The sequence below is a fragment of the Cyprinus carpio genome, chromosome B5 (genome assembly GCF_018340385.1).
Source record: "Cyprinus carpio isolate SPL01 chromosome B5, ASM1834038v1, whole genome shotgun sequence".
Taxonomy (NCBI): Eukaryota; Metazoa; Chordata; class Actinopteri; order Cypriniformes; family Cyprinidae; genus Cyprinus; species Cyprinus carpio.
Window position 1 is genome coordinate 498,615 of NC_056601.1, and position 22,637 is coordinate 521,251.

Sequence of the window (22,637 nt, forward strand, 5' to 3'; positions counted from 1 at the left end):
GTCAGACAGGTTCTGTTTAAGTGATTTCTTGATTCAGCAGGTCTGGCAGTAATCAGGTCTGGGAGTGGCTAGTAAAATAAACTCAGCTTTCTAAAATAATGTGGGTAATCACAGTTGTTTCATGATTTAACAGGAGGGGGCAATTAATTTTTCATGTAGAGGCAGGTAGGTTTGGACAGCTTTTTTCCCTTAATAAATTAAATCATCATTTAAAAACGGCATTTTGTATTTACTTGCATTATCTTTGTGTAATATAATTTTTTTTTTTTTGATGATCCGAATCTTTTAAGTGTGACAAATATGCAAAAATGTAAAAAAAAAACTTTTGAAAATGTGAATGCTTTTGAAAGTATTTTTGAAAATATTTTTGAATCCAAATTTGCTATAAAATTAAAGCCTCATGTCTAAATAAGTTATGTTCCAAATTTGAAGTTGATATAAAAGGTTTTCTGTGAGATTTTATTTAGGACATTATACCACAAACAGTCACTGTGTGCCATCAAAACTCCATTGAATTTTTATTTTTTTTTGTGAATTTTTCTGTCACAAATGTATACATTTCTCTGTCAATATTAAATCAATCAAAAAATATGCCGCCATATTATATAACGCCAAATATAGCATATATAAATAATACAGGCTACTGCCAAATATGGAATCTTGAGACTCAGACCTTTCCGACGATATGTATTTTGTCAAGATATAAAAAATGTTGATTCTAAAAGACATGATACATAGATAGAGATGTGATACATTTTGTAATATGACACCTGACTCCACCCACTAAGGGGAGGAGACCACAAAAAGATTTTAAAGTACCATTTCCATGGTGATGAAAAATGGTTTTAAGCTTTCAAATGATATATCATTTATGATGATTAAAATACGTGATAGAGGAATAAAGACAATGAAAAAAAGAAACTTAAGGAGGTTAATATTTGTTTTGAATGTGTGGGTGTCGCTGAAATGTTCCTTTCATCCCTTCTGTATTTTCACGACTGCAATGACTTTATTCCTAACTGGTAAAATGGCGTTTTACTTTTACTGTATGTGATCTATGAAATGAAGATCTATGAGTGAAAATAAAAACTTTTTTGTTGAGCGCTAGTTGTAAGACCATATAATTAAAATGGGATGCCCTCATTGGTGTGACATCATGTAGGTGGGCGGGGCAGGCATCAAACAGGAAGTTGACTGTGAAATGCATAAACTGAGGAAAATGAGCGTTTGCTAGTTTTCATAATCCTAATTCATAGTCCTAAAATTGTTGAACAAACTTTTGATGGAAACATAAATGATACACTGCTTCTATAAAATCAGTAAAAATGTGTTAATATCATGTTTCTGTTTTCTGAATTAGGTTGTTTTTATTTTGTCATCCCGTCCACCCAAACACAATTTGAGTGGATAGGACAGCATAATTTGGGCTGATTGATTGGGATAGTGTTTAAATGCTTTGCTAATTAAGAAAATGATAGACCTTGTAATACAGAACCATTGCATATGCTCTTTATGCCCCAAATCAGTGGTTTCCAACATTTTTATTTGTGCAAGCCCTAATCAACCACAAAGATATTAATGAACAACTAGATTTTGCTAAAAAAATACAATTCTGAAACAGAAGTCATTTGAAAATAGAAGCATTTTAGATAAACCTATATATAATAAACCATTTTCATGTTTCAGTTAAAGGGTTGTGCAGGTTAAATTTGTCAAACAGTTAATTTATGTCTTTTTTCTTTTTTTTGGACCTGACTAATTTTTTTAACTTGTCTGTTTTATTTTTTTAATTTATTTTATGACTTTTGGACTTCCAGCCTTCTTTTACCACAGTTCCATGTGTTGTATTGTTTGAATTATGGGTGGATTTATGAACTGAGAAATAAAGTTGAACAGAAATAAACATGGGCTCTTGATGATGAACAGAAAAGGAAATATTGCATATAAAATTATATAAAAGTATGAACTTACTTGTGCAATACAATAAATATTCTTACACTACCCAAAATCAACAAAAAAATTAAATGTGTTGTCCCAATCACCCAAAGGTTAAAAACAACAACAAAAAAACAAAAAACAAACAGGGTGTGCTTTCTGCCGTTTCGGTCTCGTGAACTTCTTTCAGAAACACGTCAAAAATGAACTGAAACTCATAAGAAACATGTAGAAAGCTTGAAATGTATCCATTTAAATCGAGAGCAATTATTTATTGTTTATGGAATTCGTATGAAACTAAAGCGATTTGTTTCCTGTCTGAGCTTGTTATCTGTAATGTGTTCACACTTACACGCTACTCATACAGAATTTACCTCAGAAGAAGAACGCGATGTGACGTGCGGCTTGATTCGGTGGAGGAGATCATTTCTGACAAGAAAATCATTCATTCATACTTACATTAACCTGTACTACTCATTTACTAGTTGGGCTTTTCCCAAACTATAGCCTACATGGAAAACTGAATCCATGCAGGACTTTAAATGATCTGGAATAGTGACTGTAAGGCAGTGATAAGAACTCTCTTCAGTTCATAATTCCACAGCCTATGGGACTTAAGAAAATCCCTTTAATTATTACGGTGAAAACTTAAGTAAAGGTTTATAATAAAAATGACATTTATGTGGGGTTGGGTTTTTCCAATGAAACAGTGTTATGTTTTATGTTTCGTTTTTTTTTTTTTTTTACCCATGAACAAAAATATGAAAAATCCAGCTAAAATTTTTCTGTTTCTCAAACAAAACGAAAATAAATAAATTAATAAATAAAATCAAACTGTTTCTCTTTCCCTTTTATTTCCAAGTAGAAAATCAAATGACTAAAACATACACTGACCTAGTCCCTTTCCACAATTTAGTTTAAAACACAAATATGTATCTGTAGTATAATAATTAATGATAGCCTAATAATAATAATAAGGCTATGTTTTGTTCTCTATAAATTTGTGACTATAAGCTTGTACAACGTTACATCAAAGGTGTTCACAGTGATGCACAGTATAGGCAAAGGCCTCCAGACAGAATAATACAATGCAGAGCTAAACTACAATTAGGTGTTGATAAATTAACCGCTAGTTGTCTGTGGCTTGTGATATTTTATTCTTGAATGAAACCTTTACTCAGGACTCTGTCTAAAAGGCTCCAACAGAAACTCTGGCTCTGATAGAACGAAAAGCTCAACTCGAGTTATGAGTTCTAAGGAAATAAATGAAAAAAAAAGTTTTTTTTTACATTTTGCAAATGATATTTCTCTCTGCTTTCGAATTTAGAGCTAAACTTGCGTAAAGGTTGACTGACCACAGTAGTTGACAGACACTCTAGTTTATGACTAGGTACAGACCATAGTACAGTCAGACTTTGGTTAAAAAAAAAAAAACAAAAAAAACACTAGTTTTAAAATAAACGTTTGTAGGAAAATCATTAGATAAAAATCTGGCAATTTTTCAGGCATTTTAATGAGCGTTAAAATGATTAGATCTAATTGTTTTATACAGCTTTAATAATCTATATGTAGTTTCTATTCCAGGAAAGAGATCATATAATCATTTCAACTGAGACAAGCTGATAAAATGACCCGCAATATTGGGGTGTGTACACATAGATGTACTTACATAGAACTCTGTTGCCATCGTGTGGGCTTGTAGCAAAATACACCTCTCGTTGCTATTTCTAAAACGAAAAACAAATAAATAAAAAATGAAGCACTCCTGGATAGGCTTTCAGTCATTTCAGGTCAAAACTGACTGGTTTTAATGTTAGTCTTACAATTAATGTCTCATGCAAAACAAATTTGTAGAGTCTTCTGTGATCAAGAGAATTAAGTCAAGATTGGCAATAAGTAGGTTCAATGAATGAGTAAACGCTACCGCAGACTTTCTTGATATTTATTTTTTTATTTTTTTTCTTAGTTTAGAACATAAAACAGTATTGCGGCTTTTACCACATACACTATGTATTCACATAATACACCATACAGCTACAAGGAGAGAGACCAAACAAAAGATAACACTTTTTACATACTGCATACTCAACATGAAAAATAGAACCAAGAACAATCTTTAACTCATAAAGGAATGTAGCTGCCAGTTTTTCTTTCTTTCTTTTTTTTTTTCTTCTTTAGACATTTTGTCCTTTTGATGTTTAAAACTGGGCATGATTGATACTCTTAGCAGTGAGTGCTGATAGAGGGGCAGAGTAGTGTGTGTATATGTGAGAGTCTTGTGTTTGTGTGTGTTTGTGTGACACCGTGGCCAAAAGGTAGATGTGAGTGAAGAAAAAAGAATGAGAATATCCAATAAAATGACAAAATCAGAATGGGTAAAAAGGTTTCTCTGGGCAGTTCAGGTAGCACCAGAATATTGAATTAACAGTCTATTCACATCGAAAGCATGAGAGTACCTATTCCTCTGCCTGCCATCATGCTCTTCAAGTACCTAAAAATGGAAACTGGATCAGTTGGAGTGCTTTTTTCTTTTCTTTTTTTTAAATCGCGATCATCAGAAATGTTGTTTCAGAAATAACTACATAAAAAGATTTAAAAATGATCAGCACCATATGTTTCCTCTCAGAACAAGTTCACATATCAATTTAAGAGCCCAAAGAACTGTAGCAACAGTGTTTGCCAGGAGTCTTCTCCACAGTGAACTCTATGGGGTAGCACCATGGTTCAAAAGCCATTTAGGGTGAATAAAACTGCACCGGGCTTCAAGAACAGTCTTGAAACTCAGCTTCTTAAACTTCAGGGGTAGATCTCACATCTCCAAGAACAAGTGACAATCTCGATAATATAATGTCAGTGCAGACTCGGAGCTCTGTAAGACTCGCCCCACTCAATATTTAATCAAATAAACACAAATAATAAGCATAACATGATGCACCGAGAGTTTTGAACTGAAAGCTGTCACATTTCAAACCTGATAATCTTTTCGGTTCTATGGCCAATTTTTTTTTTTCTTGTAAAAGTGATGCACTTTCACTCCCTTTCATTACAAAACAGAAAAAAGCGAGTCCTGAATGCTTGCGAACCACATTATTCAACAAGTTCACATTCGTTTCGTTGTTCTCCATCAGTTTATGGTTTCTAGATCAGATGCAGGGGAAGGAATCCGGTGACGATGGTAGTACAGAGGTATTGGTGTAAGTACAGTACTCATGAAAGGAAGGACAGCAGTATCTTGAGTAGACCGACAAAACATCCTGCTTTGTGGTCTGTTGTTGACGGCTTGACATACAGACAACTGAAGACTAAAAATTCAGGAATCATTCATGATTAGGCCATCATCCCTCACCAGTTAAATAATCTTACCTAAATATTTACCTATTTACATTTCTATCTCTCCCAATAAAATTCCATTAAAACACAAACTAGGTTTCAAGTTGTCAATAATCCGTTCTTATTTTTTTTTCCTCATTAAAATCAAGATTAAAAGTGCTTTTATAAAATCCTCTCTTCGATATTTACAATTTCTCTAAAATGAACAAACAAACAAAAAAAAAATCATCATAAAAATAAAATGACAGCAATCACAATAACAATAATCATCATCATATAATAAATAAGAATAAAAAGGTAGGTACGAATGTGGATGTAGGCAGCAAGCCTGCAGTCTGTAGCGCCCGTGTGTTTGTAGCATGTTGTGACTGGGACCAGTGTCTGTACAACATGAGGTAAAGAGCTTTAGGACCACTTAATGAGCACCAGGATCTCCTCTGTGAGTGTCAAGCATCTTACAGCCCTGTGTAAACCAGCAGCAGCCCTGCATTGCTCTCTGTATGTAGCTTACAGACAGGCATTCACATACATTCTAACCAGTTTAGGAATCCATACACACATACACACACACACGTGCATTATGTAGTTATGCATGCACCTGCACAAACCACTGAGCCGAAACCGTGTGCATTTCCATTCAGCACCATGGATTCCAGGTATAGGTGATCTCTCTGGGCAAAAAGAGAGAAGAGGGCTGCTTGTAACGAGAGGGGCAACTTTACAGGAGCATAAAGGCTCATAGTAGCACCAACTCCAAAAAATGTGCTCTGTCCGTTAGGCTGGTGGGTGTAACCGGGTGTAACCAGCAGCGGATAATAAAATATCTGACTCATCATCACTAACGGGTAACTACAGATAAATCAGGACATGGAAGACGTGTTCAGTTTACTCAGAGCCGGTGGTGCGTGTCTAAAACCAACCAGTTACGCTGATGTTACAAATCTATAGATACTCATCTGTAATGGCAAAAGTCATTCTTTTTTTTTATCATAATTTCTTACCTACTGCAGCTCCGAGTCTCAACTCTACACTCTACAGTCAATCTGAACACATCTAAGGTGAATCGAGCAGAATTTCAAGCCAATAAAAATCGGTTGATGGTTTTGGAATTCCCTGTTTGAGCCGAGTCTGGATTGTGGAAATCGTATGCCTAAGACCCACGGTGGGTTATCTGCAGCTCTTTAGGGCGGTTCGATTAAGGTGGATTTTTGCTAGCACTATCAGCACCTTAGTCTGAACATGTAAAATGGGCAGTGAATAATGGCCAATGAAACTGCAGGCAAATGAGTCAGCACCAATCAGGTGACGCAATGGAAGGCTGAACCAAGACTGACATCTGCTGCTAAAAAGCACCCAGGTCCAGCACCTGCCTCCATATTGTGAGGGCAAAGTTAGAGACACTCGAGACTGAAAATAAGCACCATTTGAAGGGATGAGAAACTTTACAGATTTCATCAGAGTGGCACCAAACAGAAAGGCCCAAGCTGGTGTCTGGTCCTCTCTTTCTTGGTCACGTGTTCAGTGACTAGCGCAAAGATGCCTTAATGCAGTCAGAGAAATGTGACTTGCAATGATGTGAAGGCGCTTCATCAATAAAGAGAGGTTGGTTGGGGTGGGGGTGGGGGAGGCAAAAAGCGCAACAAAAATGCTGATTAGCTTGTTCTCATGTTCATAATGAACAAGCGAGAATGAAGAAAGGAGGTCCCTCTTAGTCAAGAGAGGGCAGAAAAAAAAATCATAATAACAATGAAAAAACAATAACATTAAAATAAAAAATAGTAATCTTCGTAATATAATAATAACAATACCTGTAATATCAACGTTGACAGTAACAATAGCAATTGTAATTATATTGATAATAGAGCAATAACAATTAGAATAATCGAATTCACTTAAGGAGGGGTAGCTATGGAAATCCCTCCCACGTTGGAGAGAGCAAGAGCACCATTGACAGCATGTCCGTTTGGGGAGTTCCCAAACTGCTGTCAAAATTTGAGGTAAAAGAAAAAAAAGTGAAAAAAGTGCCCCATCCTCGATTCTCCCTCCCTTGTGGTGGCCTGAGAGAGCTGTTGGAGCTAGAAGAGGGGAAGCAAAATGGTAAAGGAGCCAGCTTATCATTTCTATTCCCATCTCTGGCTCCAGGGGGCGACAGTCTACAAGAGTTCACACAAATCGACTGTAAGGACCAGTGAGGTGTGTAGATGGGTAGGGTGAAACTGTGACCATGGTGGTGGTATGCTGTGTGGGCGCCATCCGTGTCACCACACCCTCTCGTTTGTCCTTGGTTTGCCCAGGGGACGGGCTCGCCGATCCAGCCGCCCACTTGCGTTTTTTCCCGTAGGCCTTAATCTCTTCCTGTGAGAGACCCAAAAGAGCTGCTTCTTGTTGCCGCTGTCGCGCTCGCTCGGCTAGGAGTTTCATCTTGGACTCCCACAAAGCCAAACCGTGGCAGGGCTGGTTCAGGTTCTTGTGCTGGTAGAAGACCAGGGATATGCGGCTCGGGTGTGAGCGGTCAGGCTTTTTGAGTGGCGTGGTGGCATGAAGCTCCCGCCGGGCGCATTCGATCAGGATTGAGCCGTGAGTGGGGGCCACTGCTACTCCACCAATGTTGGGATCCAAGAAGTTGTGTTCGCTGTCTGACCACACGTCTTCCTCCTTGGGGTCACGTTCACTCTGGGTCTCTGCCTCGCTGTCCCAACACGCCTGATTATCTGACTTTTGTAGCGCGTCGGGAAACAAGCGTCCCTCAGGAGCTGGAGATGGTGTGTTCCCTGCTGCCAATCCGCCACCAGATTTCCAGGCTTTCTCCTGGAGTCCCAAAGGTGCAGAGCCACAATTCTCACCTGCTTGGGAGAGCATTTTATCAGGGAAAGCACCAGCAGGACTGCCTTGCCTTATGCCACCAGCGCCGTAACATACGGGTCCGTAAGGACCCCATGCTTTAGGTTGGGGACTAGGGGAAGGGCTACCCCACTGTCTTGGGGTTGACAGGTGTGGAGAAGGTGAAGGTGATGGACCTGCTTTCAGGGATGGGGATGGAGATGGGGAAGGGGATGACATTGGAGTGTTAGGGCAGGAATAGGAATTCCATTGTTGCTGCTGTAGATACTGAGGGTGTTCATGTTGCTGGTAAAGCCTCTGCTTGTCCGGAGTGAAAGGCGAATTGGTCGGACCCGGTCTGATATTTCCATCCCAGCCTTTAGGGATAAGGCTACCGTTTGGTTTGTGCCCAGGCCAGCCTTCAGGTTTTGGTGTGGTACTGGGAGTGGAGGGGCAGCTTAGAGCTTGCCCATCCGATCTGCCATCATACAGTGGCACATCCATGGGCTCCTGCTTGATGATGGGCGTAGAGCGGTGTGTCTGCTCAAGGGATGGAGCACGACTGGGTGGAACAGGAGATTGGGAAACCTCGGAAGGGTGTGGGAATCCTTGAATGGATGCATCAGCCATTTGTTGCAGTGGCTGCCCAGGGCGGCTGGGATAGGCCTGCGCCAGCTTGGCTTGGAGACACTGAACATCTGGCTTCTGGTCAAATGGTACAGCAGAGGCTTCTCCAGCTTTAGGCCAGGCTCCATTATCATATCCCAAGAGCTCAGGAGGAAAAAGTGCACTGGGAGGGTAGTTGTAATAACCATAGCGTATTTCTTGGAGGTTTGGGTGAAAGCCATTGATGGGACTCTGCGCAGGAGGTTGGCCATTGGTTGGTATGTGACCTCTTGCATAGTTACCAGGGAATGAGAATGAACTGTTCATGCTGCGGGGATCAGAGGGTGTCTTGCCGTTCCCTAGTGCTGGGTAGCCACGTATGGCTCCATTGAAGGGCTGGAAGCGGTCGACAGGCTCTTTTTTTATGGTTGGTTTCACCTCCTGTTTTGGAATTACTAGATAACAGACAAAAAAGAAGAAAATATGTTGTAAATGTGTATTTTGAGTGACAATTCCATAAGGTTAGAGCTCAAGTTCAACACCTTCAATGGGGATGGTAAATTACATTTACCAAAAAACTTTAGATAGGGGTCTTATAGTTCGGCACGCATGTGTACCGAACACATCATTCAATTTTTTCAGGAAATTCAGATAATATGTGCCGTTATGACGCTCTTTGATGTGGTGTGACTGATACCTCGCTGTATAAATGCCTTAGTTTCAGCGAGTAAGCATGATCATCCCTTCATCTTTAATACTAGTTTTAACGGAAATAAACATGAATGAACATTTTATGTAATTCCAGTGTTTCAATTGCAGAAAGACGTCGTTAAAACAGCTTGTAAACACGTCACATAGCATTTCATTTGCCTCAGATATAGAAGTTAATTTAAAAACAGCATTATGTGCAATTTATATGTTTGAATAAAAAAATTTAATTTGACTGTTGATTATTATAGTAAAAAAATGTTTTAATTGAATTTATGTCTGGGCTCTGTTGTTAATTGTAAACTTATATTAATGTAAAAGGGCGCCCTATAGTTTATAGCAGAAGCTAGGGTAGATTTGAATTGTAATTGAATTTATTTTTTAAAAAGGCAATTTGTTCAGTAAACCATTGTTTAATTAAAAACAAAAAAATGTGTGTGTGTGTGTGTGTGTGTATATATATATATATATATATATATTTCTCTTGAAAGACAATAACTTTATACACGGTGTACTTTTAGATTTAAAACTTTGCAGATGTTTTCATTCCCTTAGAGCTGTGTTACACACTGCATGAAAGGTAAATTTTCAATATATATATATATATATATATATATATATAATATATATATATATATATATATATATATATATACACACACATATACACACACATATATGTTTAGTTTTCTTCACCCCAATTACATTTAAATAATGACACTACAAAGTCCAAAGAGCACATCTCTAAAATACTCCCAATTTCAGCCAAATTAGTAGTCCTTTACTTTAAACAACCAGTAGTTAAATTAACTTACTTAAGAATTTTATATGAGCTGGTTTATGCATATAGAGATAAACTGATATTTCACAACGGACCTTTATTGCCTTGCTGAGGGTGGGGTGACTCCATGTGGTGCATCTCCATCTTGACCGTCTTCTCTGGGGTTTCTGCAAGTTGCAATTTCCTGTTCTTCTTCTCCGACGCAGCCTTTTTGGCCTCCAACCGACGCTGCCGGCAGGATTTAGCAGGTTCTGGAAGTTTTCTAATCTGTCGACGGAAGTTACTGAGCACCTGGATGGCTCCTGTCTGCATTTTGAGGCGCTGGTTCTCCTCGCTTCCGAATTCATCGGTTGAAGAGATCTTGTAGAGCGGAAGCACATGCAGCTGCTCGTCTTCTGGGAGTGTGCCCACCCTTCGATTGTCCTCTTTCGTGAGAGTGCACACCTGGAAGTAACAAAATTAGGCAGTGTAAGGCCAGCCAATTCCATATATAGGGTAAATATCCTACCGCCTATTGTACACACACACAGATATAAATTTGACCAGTGAAGCATTTTCATTTATATGTACAGGATAGGGGTGTACATGATCGGTACGGGTCTTTCGGTTCGGTATGCATGTGTACCAAACAAATCATTCAATTTTTTTTTCAGGAAATTCAGACAATAAATGCCGTTTTGGCATTCTTTGATGTGGCGCATCAGATCACTGTATAAACGCCTCAGTTCTGACGCCAGCGCAGAGCACGAGTGACTGCGATCATCCCTTCCTCTTTTTTTACTAGTTTTAATGTGAAATAAACATGAATGAACATCTCACCCCTCACGTAATTGCTCCATTAGTGTTTCTACCGCGGAAAGACATTAAAACAGCTTGTAAACAAATTGTCATGCAGCATTTAATTTACCTCAGGCAAGTCATCAGTGTCTACAGCTCGTCAGACGTGAAGTCTAGTGAAGAGCATTTTTACAAATATTAAGACTGTATACTTCATTATATTTTACTTTACCGGTAAGTGATGTCTTAATGCATATTTAAATATTTAAAGTTATGACAGCCACTTTGTAAACGAATATATTTCAACAACAAATAGAAATTGTATAATTTAGAGGTTAATTAAAAAACTTGTTTGCATACAATGTTTGTTTAATTTGAGTGTTAATTATTATAGTTAAAAATTAAATAGCAATTGAATTTAAGTTTGTGTTAGGGTTAAGTTTTCCCGGGTCTCAAGTGGGCGGGCATAAATTTGCTAATGTTTCATGTTGACGTTGTTTCGTTTTAAACACAACTCGTTTCAATGACTCGGAGTCGACTCTTTCTCTTGAAAGACAATAACTTTATACACGGTGCACTTTCAGATTTAAAACTTTGCAGGATGTTTTCATTCACTTAGAGCTGTGTTACACACTGCATGAAAGGTAAAATTCCAAAAATCCATAATAGGGGCACTTTAAAAATAAGTACAATGCAAAAGCCTAAGCTACACACATTATTTACACAAATACATACAATCATAAATGATAATTAATAACATACCACAGTGCAGCCATTGTGGAGGTTATGCTGGTCTTTGTGAGCATGGGCACAGAAATCCATGCATGCAGTGACTCCTGAAAACGGCCGTCCTTCCTTCAAACCCAACCGACAATCTGAAGCAATCTTCTCATTTAAACACTAAATAACAGAAAAATGAAATAATTATTTTAAATAAACAAATGATTAATTCAGTTTCTGTAACCCTTCCTGATAGCATAAAATCACCGTATACAAATATAGAAAAACTTCTTGATCATCTGAAACCACACCAAACCTACAATGTCCACAATTAGCAGAAAAGCGGTTTGGTTTGACGTTAATGAATGGTATAAACTGTGAACCATTCAGTGTAGTGTGAAATTTCTAATAAAACAAACCTGGTTACTGTAGGCCTGGGGAGCCAGCTTCTTATACACAGGGGCCACATGTGTGGCCAAGTTTTGGAAGTTATCCCTGAGATTGTCCTCCTGTACGAAAAAAAAAAAAAAATTACAAATGCATTTACGCCAGGGTTTGGGATTGACTAACAGTGACTCAAAATTATCCTGTTCATATCACAGCTTATATAAGTGAACCGAATAAATGATGTCAACTCCCCTTTCCTTATTTCCTTATACATTGACTAAAGTAAATATCAAAGATGGTGACTTCCATAAAACTGGTCTTTTAACCAAAAAGTCTTATAATAGTAATACGTGACCAGAAGTTATTCAATAAACAAGGTGGAAGTTCATCTGCCAGTTCAAAATCAACAGCTTCAAATGCTTTTATTGTAAATTGAGTGTAGCATTTGATACTAAATTTAAGACCTTTTTTTGGCGGGTAAACGAAATGCAACACACACTGTGTAATTACATTTAAAGAGAAATGCAGTTGTAAAATTATTCCATTCATATTTAAACTTTTATTATATATAATTTAATACAATTATAATACAGCAAACCAAGAGCGATGTACAATTACCTTAGTTATTTTTATTAGGCTTGTAAAAAGAACCACACATTTTTATGTAAAACTAACCTCTTCGGGGTGCTCTCCATGCAGTCTGAATTTGCGAGGGGTTTTGCTTCGAGCATACTTGCATCCATTGAAGTACATGCTCCAGGAGCAGCCAAAAGAGAAGGAAGCTCCACAGGTTTCTGAGTCCTTCCCTTGGCATGCACAGGTTCGACTGCAAAAGGCATCCACCATGAATTTAATTTAATTACAATAGATGACATCCTCCGAAGCTTTTTACTATAAATCATGCTTTGTGAGAACAATACATTAGCTTCAAGCATTGGGAAGCATTCACAAGTCTGACGAAAGATACATACAGGGAGCACATATGATTACATTACAAATTTTGTGTAAAGTGTGTGATTAAATGTAATTTATATGATGTAGGACCTTTGCAATATTTGTCAAAAATGTGACTCACACAAACTATCATTTCATTATTTTACTATAACTCTGAAAACTCTTAAAAATGCAACCTGGTTATAATGTACTCAATATATCAAAAGCTTGACAAAAACGATTGGCAGTAAATCACCTAATATAACTCCACCTGATGCATGTGACCAATGCATAGATATATCAGACCCACATTAATCCAACATTACAGTCATCAAAAACATATGAGCTGTATTCGAAACTCACTCGTCATTGAGTCCACAGCGACGGCTGGTGGGGTTGCCATATTTGATGAGGGTTTCTGTTATTTCTTTGTAGAGTTTATCTCCTAGAGCACGGGGAACACCTTCCCAGCACAGGATGACAACAACAATAACAGTATTGGCACAGTGGTGCCCAGGCCGTTGCTTCACAACGCATAATAATTTCTCCTTCTCACTGCTGCGACGAATCACCTACAGAGAGACCGACGGTCAGTAATGATAGAGGCATATTATAGATGTTGAGCTGTAGGTGTGTTTATAGCAGCAAAGCAGAAATCACAATGTTAAGTAAACATTCAGAGGGACTTCTTTGACTGCTGTGGCATTGTAAGTTAAAAACAGAAACATGCCCACTTGGTTCAAGTGAACCCCAAACCAGCCTAATTATACAGAAAGCACCCAATCATTAGGGTAACCCAATGCTTTTAGAAATATTTTAATTTGCACACTTACCCACTTAGCGATAGGACATCCCTGAGAGCTCTTTCCTTCTCTCCCTGTGTAAACCACCTTCTCAATACGAATGGCTTCGCCCTTCTCCCCATACCTGCCATAAAGAGTTCACAGACGTTGAGTGACAAACTCCAATTACAGTTTGAAAACAACAGCCCACCTCAATCTTAACAAAGACACATTTAAGTCAATTCATACTTAGTACAGATTTGGTTGCATGCATGTAGAAATCAAATCAAGGAAATTATGCAGTTTGAGTCTGGTAAACGTTTTAGTAAAGATGGAAGTATGATACTGTGATACATCAGTGTATTTATTGAACGGTTCCACATGCATGCAATACGTTTTGTGATACTCAGTCCTAAAGTTTAAACACAAGTTGGGGAGTAACTAGTTAATGGGATTACGTAATTTAATTAAACTTTTTTTAATTAAAATAAATGCAACTGTAACCGGTTACAGTTACTGAGAAAAAAATGTGTAATTAAATTACAGTTAGTAATGAAAATGTTAACGATTACAAAAGAGTTACATATGAATATTTTCCACAGACATACAGATTTGATTGAGTTCTTTCCCAAATTGCATTGACTGCTCTAAAATATGAGACACCAATGTTTAGGACCAGAATAGGACACATTCTTTGAATTTAGAAAAGTAATCAGTTACCGTAATAAAGTAATTGAAATAGTTGTTATATACTTTTAACATTTTAAATAGGGTAATCCTACATTTTAAAAATAACCTTCCATCACTGTGTATATAATCGTTCATGTTCTCAGTCAACAACTGCTTGTCTCCTCAAATGAAATTCTCAGTGCACGAGCATGACAGCAGTATGTGCTAAATATAAATACTGTTCACTTGTAACTACACGGTCTAGAAAGAGAAGCTTCAAAGATCCACAGGGGTGGGCTATGAGGTCATAGGTCACAAAAGGGTCAGGCTTAGGCTTAAGGAGGCTATAGTCACTGTCTGACGGACAAACAAAGGGAAGGTTCTTCCTCTACCCACCAGCTCCCCCTTATCTCAGAGGAGATGACTCAGGCTTTAGAAATACAGCTACTATGCCCTCAATCAGCTCTCAAATAAAGCAACGAGAGTGGACAAGTGTACCAGAGGTCAGCAAAGGTGGAGATACTCTGTCCAAATGGGTCAACAAAGGGGACAGGGGGTCAATACCATGTGGAGCTTTTCATATTCCTCTACAGGACCATTAAAGTAGTAGTAAATAAAGTTTTCAAGTATTCTCATATACGGTAAATAAACTTGATTTACAGCATATACGTTTTTAACACATGTGACCCTGGAGCACAAAAGCAGTTATAAGTCGCTGGGGTATATTTGTAAAAATAGCCAAAAATACATTGTATGGGTCAAAATTATCCATTTTTTCTTTTATGACAAAAATCATTAGGATATTAAGTAAAGATCATGTTCCATGAAGATAATTTGTAAATTTCTTACTGTAAATATATCAAACTTAATTTTTGATTAGTAATATGCATTGCTAAGAACTTAATTTGGACAACTTTTCTCAATATTTAGATTTTTTTTTTTCACGCTCAGATTCCAGATTATTAAATAATAGTTATATCTGAGCCAAATATTGTCCTCCTAACAAACCATACATCAATGGAGAGCATATTTATTAAAAATTGACACTTTTGTGGTCCATGTATGACAGCACTTGTGTATCCGAAAGAAAAAAAAAAAAACCTACAGGATACTCATTGCTTAAATTTTTAATATATACCCCACCCTTTTTGTCACTTTATCTACTACTTCTTTAATTTCCTCTAAATACTTTATCTCTTGGCCTGTTATTTATTGTCTGTCTGTCGCCCTGTCTCTCCTATGTGGATCTGCTGATGCCGATATTTCCTGTTACTCCTGTTGGATTCTGGGTCAGGAATTCCCTGGGGACAAGATCATAGAGAAGGAAGGTGGGAGGAGGGGGTGAAGGGAGAGCAAATGGCAGGAAAGAGAGATGCTTATCCTCAGCTGGTTAAGAATCTGTTGCCAGGATCCAACTGCCAGAGCTTCCAAACAACTCTCACAGAACAATGACAGGGTCACTCGGGAACTCTTAAAGCAAATGACGTGGGGGTAGTAGAAGTCCTCTGTGGCTTTTGAAGCTTAAAACTGTTTCAAACAGTAGAAAATACAGTTTTATCTATAAATGGATTTTCGCTTGAGTTTGTCTGACTGTTACTCATACTCATTGTGTATAAGAATATTCTTCTTCCAGTTACTTTTTTGGTAACATGTTACTAAAAAAAAAAAAAAAGTCAAGAAATGTGACTGCTACAGAAAAAGCAAGCTGACCTTTAAATGCAACCTTCAAAATAGTTTCTCCAGCTAATTATACTGTTCTAATAGTAGCTCAAGAAAGAATCCAATAGGAACACACTTTGGTTTTTTTAGTTTTTGTGATTTTCCTGTCTGGCTTAATAAAATCTTGGGTTTCACGTTATTTTGATGGTCCCTTTAACACATTCAGTTAAATATAAGTAACACTGCACCTATATCTACTAACTCTCATTAGAATGTTAGTAGAGTATTAGTAGACTGTTAGGGTTAGGGGTAAAATAAGTTGACATGTACTTGCAAAGTTACTTATGTCTGTTGGGACACCATCACAATAAAGAGTTAGCAGATATTAATCAGACAGTCCATTGATACTCTAATGAACTTGTTGACATGTAGGTGCAAAGTTATTTATTGTCAAAATGGACCATCAAAATAAAGTGTTATTAAATCTTGATTTTAAAGTAGGATCCCACATGGCCCTGCAGGCTGTGTTTGCCTACATCAAGAGCTGTGAAGGAGGTGATATTATGGAATAATATCCGAACCAATAATAATTCAGACATAGGGATATGCCGGTATCAAATTTTCCTGTTGCGATTAATTGATAATGTTTTGTCACGGTATGCGGTATTATCACGGTATTGAAATTAAGTTTTAAGAAAGTGGTCATAATACAGTATAACAGGTTAAATTACTTTTTTCTGATAACAAAAATAACTGAACATTTAAATACAATAAAGCAATACAAAAATATATTTAAAGTTAAAAATGTTACACCGATTAAAGTGCAAAAGAACTTTAAAGACCCATAGGTATCACTTTACAATAAGACCTCATTAGTTAACCTTAGTTAATGCATTAACATTCACAATGAGCAATAGCTACATTTGCTACAGAAGTTACTAATCTTTGTTAAAAAATACAAGTCTTAGCTCATGTTAGCTCATTAAATAACGAAGTTGTAACTTTCGATTTTAACAATGTGTTATTAAAATATTGGAATACCTAAGATTAATGAATGTTCAGAAGAATTTTTCATTGGCAGTTTGTAACTAATGAAGCCCTAATGTAAAGTGTTAATGAACAATAAAGAATCAAAACACTTTCAAACAATATCTAGGACATGTTGTAGTCCAGATTAAAATGGAAAAAAAAATTATGGAAATATATAAATATTATTTTATATTATTTAAATGTTTAGAAAGTAGCAGCTGTTTTTATTTATGGGGTCTCCAGTCTGCATTTTCTGCAGTTTAGCGCCATCTGCTGTCAGAGAGTGAATGTGCTTTCATTCAGCGCATCTCTCACATGTTCCTCCATGTGTTTCTCGTGCGTGCTTGTTTACATCAGGGTTCACATGCGTCTTTAAAGCAGCATACAACGGTGTTTTTGATTTTGATGAGTTGTTGTTTACAATTTTCTTAAAATGCATTTAAAATTCTGAATAATTTGTAATATATAATTATTCTCGGTATTTGGAAGTGCCCACGATAACAATATCGTGCATATTCATTACCGCGATATATCGCATTACCGAATACCGGCACAAGTCTATTCAGACATCTGACGGGTGCCTCTCACCTCTCTTCCATCAGTTGTCTGACCGAAGCAATGTCTCGCCCAGATCCCAAATGATTGTAATATGGACCCTCGTCCTTTTCTAGGACTTGATCTATGGGAGACAGAGAGTGAAAGCAGGTTAAAGCACGGACACACTCTTGTACAATAAAGGCTAACAATCCAAATGATGTTAACAGTTTAGACCGCTAATGTGTAATGCCATTAGAACGATAGTATGAGTCAGTCGTGTGCGGGTGAGCAAGAGAGAGAATGGGACAGAGAGCTTGTCTGGGAAAGAGGCAATCTAAGGTCACATTCCACTCAGGGTGTATGAAGGGATAAAGGCGTGACTAAAGTAAGGAAATGATTTGTGGGAACGTCCTACGTAAGTCATACAAAAAAAGTGTTTGTGAGAAGAAAAACATCTAGTGGCTGCTTACTACCTGCTTACTCGGCAGGGCAAAACATCAACAATAGATAAGAATAGCATGGGAAAAATTGAGTGCTTTACATAAAGAAGCACAAAGTATGACAGAAAAATAAGAGGAAATCTGTTCTAAAAATATTCTAACATGGCAGAATCGATATAAAGACTACTGAAGGTACTACATGAGCGGCAGGTTTGAGTGGGTTAAGTATCAAATTACACTGGGTGTTCCCTGTGGTGTTGACAGAATGCTATAAGGATTCACTATGGAAACCTCCCTTCTATTGTCCTTTGCTCTTAGCAACAGTCAGGCTTCAACAAGTGTTCAGGCATAGTTTACAATCCTTAAATGCACACTTTCTTAAATTATGCCTGATATTTATATATTACGTGTATAATACGAATTTCACACACTTTACCAAAACCTCTGAAGTGACACAATAAGAGATACGAGGCCCAAGCTGAGAGGTTGCAGTCCATTTCTTCTCACCCTGTCCTCCCTATTCCCTCCCTTCTTTGATATCTGGCCACAGTATATCATATGATATATGAGCAGACTCTCTTCATTGTGAATGCCTCATTTGCAGAAACTAGCTGTACTCACTGTACTGACAGTCTGAAAATAGACAGAAGGCGGTGCACTGCACTGGCCTAAAGAATCACAATGGGCTCCTTTCTTCAAATCTATTGTTCCTCTGCAAAAGGCACAGAGAACAGACTGCAATGCAATGCATGGGCCCCTGATAGAGCGTGCATTCTCAGACATGGCCCAACACTACCCTGAGATATGTGCTGATGCAGAAACTATATGTTGAAAGAGAAACACTTGGGGCTTCCTGAAGGGAACTCTGATGGTCAATTTAGTCTATACTGTAATAAAGCAAAACTAAATTAAACATTACTTAACATTAAAATATTAAACAAATTGTGTTGTCGGCAGCGATAGCCTAGTGTGCAGTGCACCGACATATAATGCCCTTGTGTTACAGGTGTCCAGAGTTCGAATCCCACTTTTCCCGGTGAATCCCACTTTTTTGGCATAATGACAAAAAAAAAAAAAAAAAAAAAAAAATTGCATCGAAAAATTCTAGGTGAGTTGGCTAAATGGGTCTCATGTTCTCATGATGATGAGTAAATTGTACTATACTGTCACAACATTTTAAATGTTGTAATTTTTTGTGCTTTTATATTCTGTTTGAGAATATGAGTGATCTTGCCCTCCAGTATATTTTGCTGGATCAAATTCTCTCACTTACCTAAGCAGTCACAGGTGGGAAACTCAGGTTGGGTATCTTTCCCAGGTGTATCCAGCAGGTTCTTGGTGGGAGTGTCCAAGTAACGCAACGGTGACTCAAGAAAACCATTAAGTGAAGGGGAGGAGGGAAAGATATCCTTGGTGGGAGTATTCAAATCGGCCCTCTCTCTGTCTCCAGACAAACAAGCAGTTGTGGAGACCACTGTCACGCCACCAGATGACTCAATCTTTATACGTTTAGCTGGAGGGGAGAAAGGTGTGATGAAGGGGTGCTGTTGCTCCAGAAATACATCCTGAGCTTCAGACAGGGGCTGCCCAGAAGGTTTAACGTCGACCTCACATTCCTCACTTTCCTGTTTGATAGTACAGAGCTCCTCAGATGGCCATGGCGTTTTTTCGTTCAGTCTTTCAGCTACGTCCTTTTGACCTTCATCCATGGGCTCAGAATCATTTGTGGGAAAAGGAGGGCAGTTATTTGGCTGCTTTGGGGATGGTGACTCGGGTCTGGTTTGTCCTGAGTTTGGTTGTGACTCGGTCACCGCTGGCTGAGCAGGGCCATTCTCTGGGGTCTCTGCTGCAGAAGATGAGGAAATGGTGTCCCCAAACTCCTCCTCAAACTGACGAATAAGCTCTTCGAATTTTGGATCTAGGTTACTGAGGCCAGTCAGAGAAGGAGTCTGCTGTGTTGTAGAGGTTTGAGGTGTGATACTGGTTGTTGGGATGCTATCATTTAACCCAGCTGGGCCTGAGCAAGCTGTCACCTTTAGGGTGGATGGTGCTGGGACTGACACGGGGGTAAAAGAAGAAAGAGCATTTTCAGAGATAGGTGCACTACTGCTATTCAAAATGGATTCCTGAGATTGAGCTGGAGCTGGGTGGCTCTCAGCCACCTGAGATGGGGGAAGCCCAGCTTCCATGCCTAGTAGAGATGGAGCAAGCTGAGATAAGAATGTTGCACATCCTGGGGAAACGAGGGGAGGTTTCGATACTATAATCTGGTTCTGTGGGAGGAAAGATGGTTGGGAAGCTTTCTGTTTATGCTTCTTGATAACAATCTGTTTGGGTTTTGGAAGAGGTGTGCCCAGTGGACCAAAAAGCCCACCCACTGGGTGCTTGAGAAGAGGAGAACTCTGAGCGCTCTTTTTCTTTTTGGGTTCTTTGTGCTCCTGTTTGATGGTTACAGGACCCTCTGGCATAGTCTGTGGCCACCACTTACGAAGGTTCTGACCAGCCATGGGGGCTAACGGATTGAAGGCAGGGGAATTAGAGAAGAGGTTACGTTTATGATGAAGGTGCTGCTGTAGTGCTGCCTGAGTTGAGTGCCTAATGGTCGGGGAAAACTGCTGGCCCTGGAACTGCAGCTGGCCATTTACCAACCCCTCCTGGCCCATGACGGTACACCCTGAGCCCAGGTACTCCTTTGCATCCACCTCCTGCTTGATGTGAGGCATCCCAGTAAAGCTGCCCTTGCGACCATCCTGCATGCTGGGGTGAGGGAGTGGGAACTTGAAGGCTGAGTAGGTATACTTTGCGCCGGTGCTTTCGAGGAGCTGCTTTAGCTCGGACACTGGGTCGCTACCGTCTTGGGATGGGTTAACAAAACGAGGCTGGGAATCAGTGTTCACCGTCATCCATGGGTTCCGAGGGGAGCTTTTCTCGCAGCTTCCACCTGTACCTGGGTTCCACTGCTGGGGTCGGAGATTCGGGGTCGATGGGTGTATACTTGCAAATGGGGACTTGGAGGATGGGTATGTGGAAGCATAGTGAGATGGGCTAGATAAAATGTTTGGTGCAGGGGCCTCACCCTGAGACTGAGGTCTCTGCTGATCCCATGACAGCTCCTTTTGAGGATAATGTCCCAGAGGGATGGACTGTGGCATAGCAGAGGAGGACAAAAGAGGACCAGGTGATGAAGAGACCACTTGTGGCATACTCTGCGGGTAGGAGGTTGGCAGATGCTGATGGTGATTTGCAGGTGAAGATGCGCCTGGAGAAACAACAGTTTGTGGGTCAGTGGCAGACAACTGGGTTAGAGCCTCAATTGCAATTGCTGTTTGCAAGCTAACATTTCTTTCCCTGGCTATGGACAGAACACTCGGGGAGCAGGGAATAGGTGCTGGTGGGCCAAAGGGTCTAGGAACAGAGGGCTGGTTAACATGGGGATGTGGATTTGTGTCTTGCACACATGAGGGGTTACCTCCACATTGTTGAGGCTGGGATTGGGCATGACGATGGTGTGTATGTGGCTGTGGAAGAGCACCCGAAATCTTACAGGAACCTTTATCCTGGGAGTTAACCACCAGTTTGATTTGCTTCTCCAGCCACTCCAGGTAGTCAGGGCAGTCTGGGCCATCACAATCACAGTTAGGTGGCTTGTGGCCATGACGAGCCTTGCTCAGTGCTGCCTGAAGTGTGTTTAGATCTTCAGGGGGGTACATCTCACCATCCACACCTTTCTGTCTGGCCTCCTCACCTCCATTAGACATTTCCTGATTGAACCTTTCGTACAGCTGAGCTATAGGTGTCTGACAAGCTTGACGGTTGGTGAAAGGTGGCAGTGAGCCAACAGAAGCGGAAAAAGCCACCAGGGTTCGTGCATCCTCCATATCCACATCATTCACTGGTGTACTGGCATTTTGGCCACTCCAAGCACCCTGCTGAGATTCAGGATTTGACTTCCCAGCATGCTCAGGGACCCAGCCTGATGTCTGGGAAATACATCCAGCTCCCTCGTGGTAGTTGTGCTGGTGTTGCTCCCTGGCCACGCTTCTGACTTCTTCATCACAGCTATTTTCTTCATTTGCTGCATGTTTGCTAAGCCCATTAGACAGCTCCTGGTTTAACACGCCTTCATCCAGGCGATCATGGGACCCAATTTCCATCTGGCCTCTTCCTCTGGGGCCATCCACTGAACCCACCACAGAAACAGTCTGTGGAAGAGCAAAAACATAAGTTACTTGACAATGTTTCAGCAAACCAGCAGTTGATATACGTTTTGAGTACATGCATCTGATTAAACCATTTGTAGCTGTGATGCATTTTTACATCATACAAAAATATAGGGCAAAAACTATTTAAATATCTCTATTGCAGTCTAAGTCAAACAAAGATCATAGTATTTAGTTTCGGAATTGTGACATAACCATTGACCTCTTTAAACTAAACAACACACCCTGACCTGTTGGACTGACTCATCTCAGTATTCTCTGTAAGGTTGTGCCTGATTTGAGAAAAGACTACATAATACTTTGC

The 22,637-nt window shown here is 39.2% G+C and overlaps 1 protein-coding gene across 6 annotated transcripts in view; it reads right to left on the bottom strand.

The window, feature by feature from the left end:
• Nucleotides 1-4,081: 4,081 nt before the first annotated feature.
• Nucleotides 4,082-22,637, bottom strand: part of LOC109108305 (methylcytosine dioxygenase TET3-like) — a 48,280-nt gene continuing 29,724 nt past the window's right edge. For all 6 annotated transcript variants that reach the window (XM_042723508.1, XM_042723506.1, XM_042723507.1 and 3 more), the window contains 9 exons: nucleotides 19,387-22,315; nucleotides 17,725-17,815; nucleotides 13,831-13,924; nucleotides 13,361-13,569; nucleotides 12,740-12,890; nucleotides 12,097-12,186; nucleotides 11,720-11,857; nucleotides 10,276-10,624; nucleotides 4,082-9,146 (listed from right to left, as the gene is read on the bottom strand). In XM_042723508.1, the coding sequence (XP_042579442.1) occupies nucleotides 7,429-9,146; nucleotides 10,276-10,624; nucleotides 11,720-11,857; nucleotides 12,097-12,186; nucleotides 12,740-12,890; nucleotides 13,361-13,569; nucleotides 13,831-13,924; nucleotides 17,725-17,815; nucleotides 19,387-22,315 (5,769 nt within the window). In that variant the 3' untranslated portion in view covers nucleotides 4,082-7,428. The remainder of the gene's footprint in view (nucleotides 9,147-10,275; nucleotides 10,625-11,719; nucleotides 11,858-12,096; nucleotides 12,187-12,739; nucleotides 12,891-13,360; nucleotides 13,570-13,830; nucleotides 13,925-17,724; nucleotides 17,816-19,386; nucleotides 22,316-22,637) is intronic.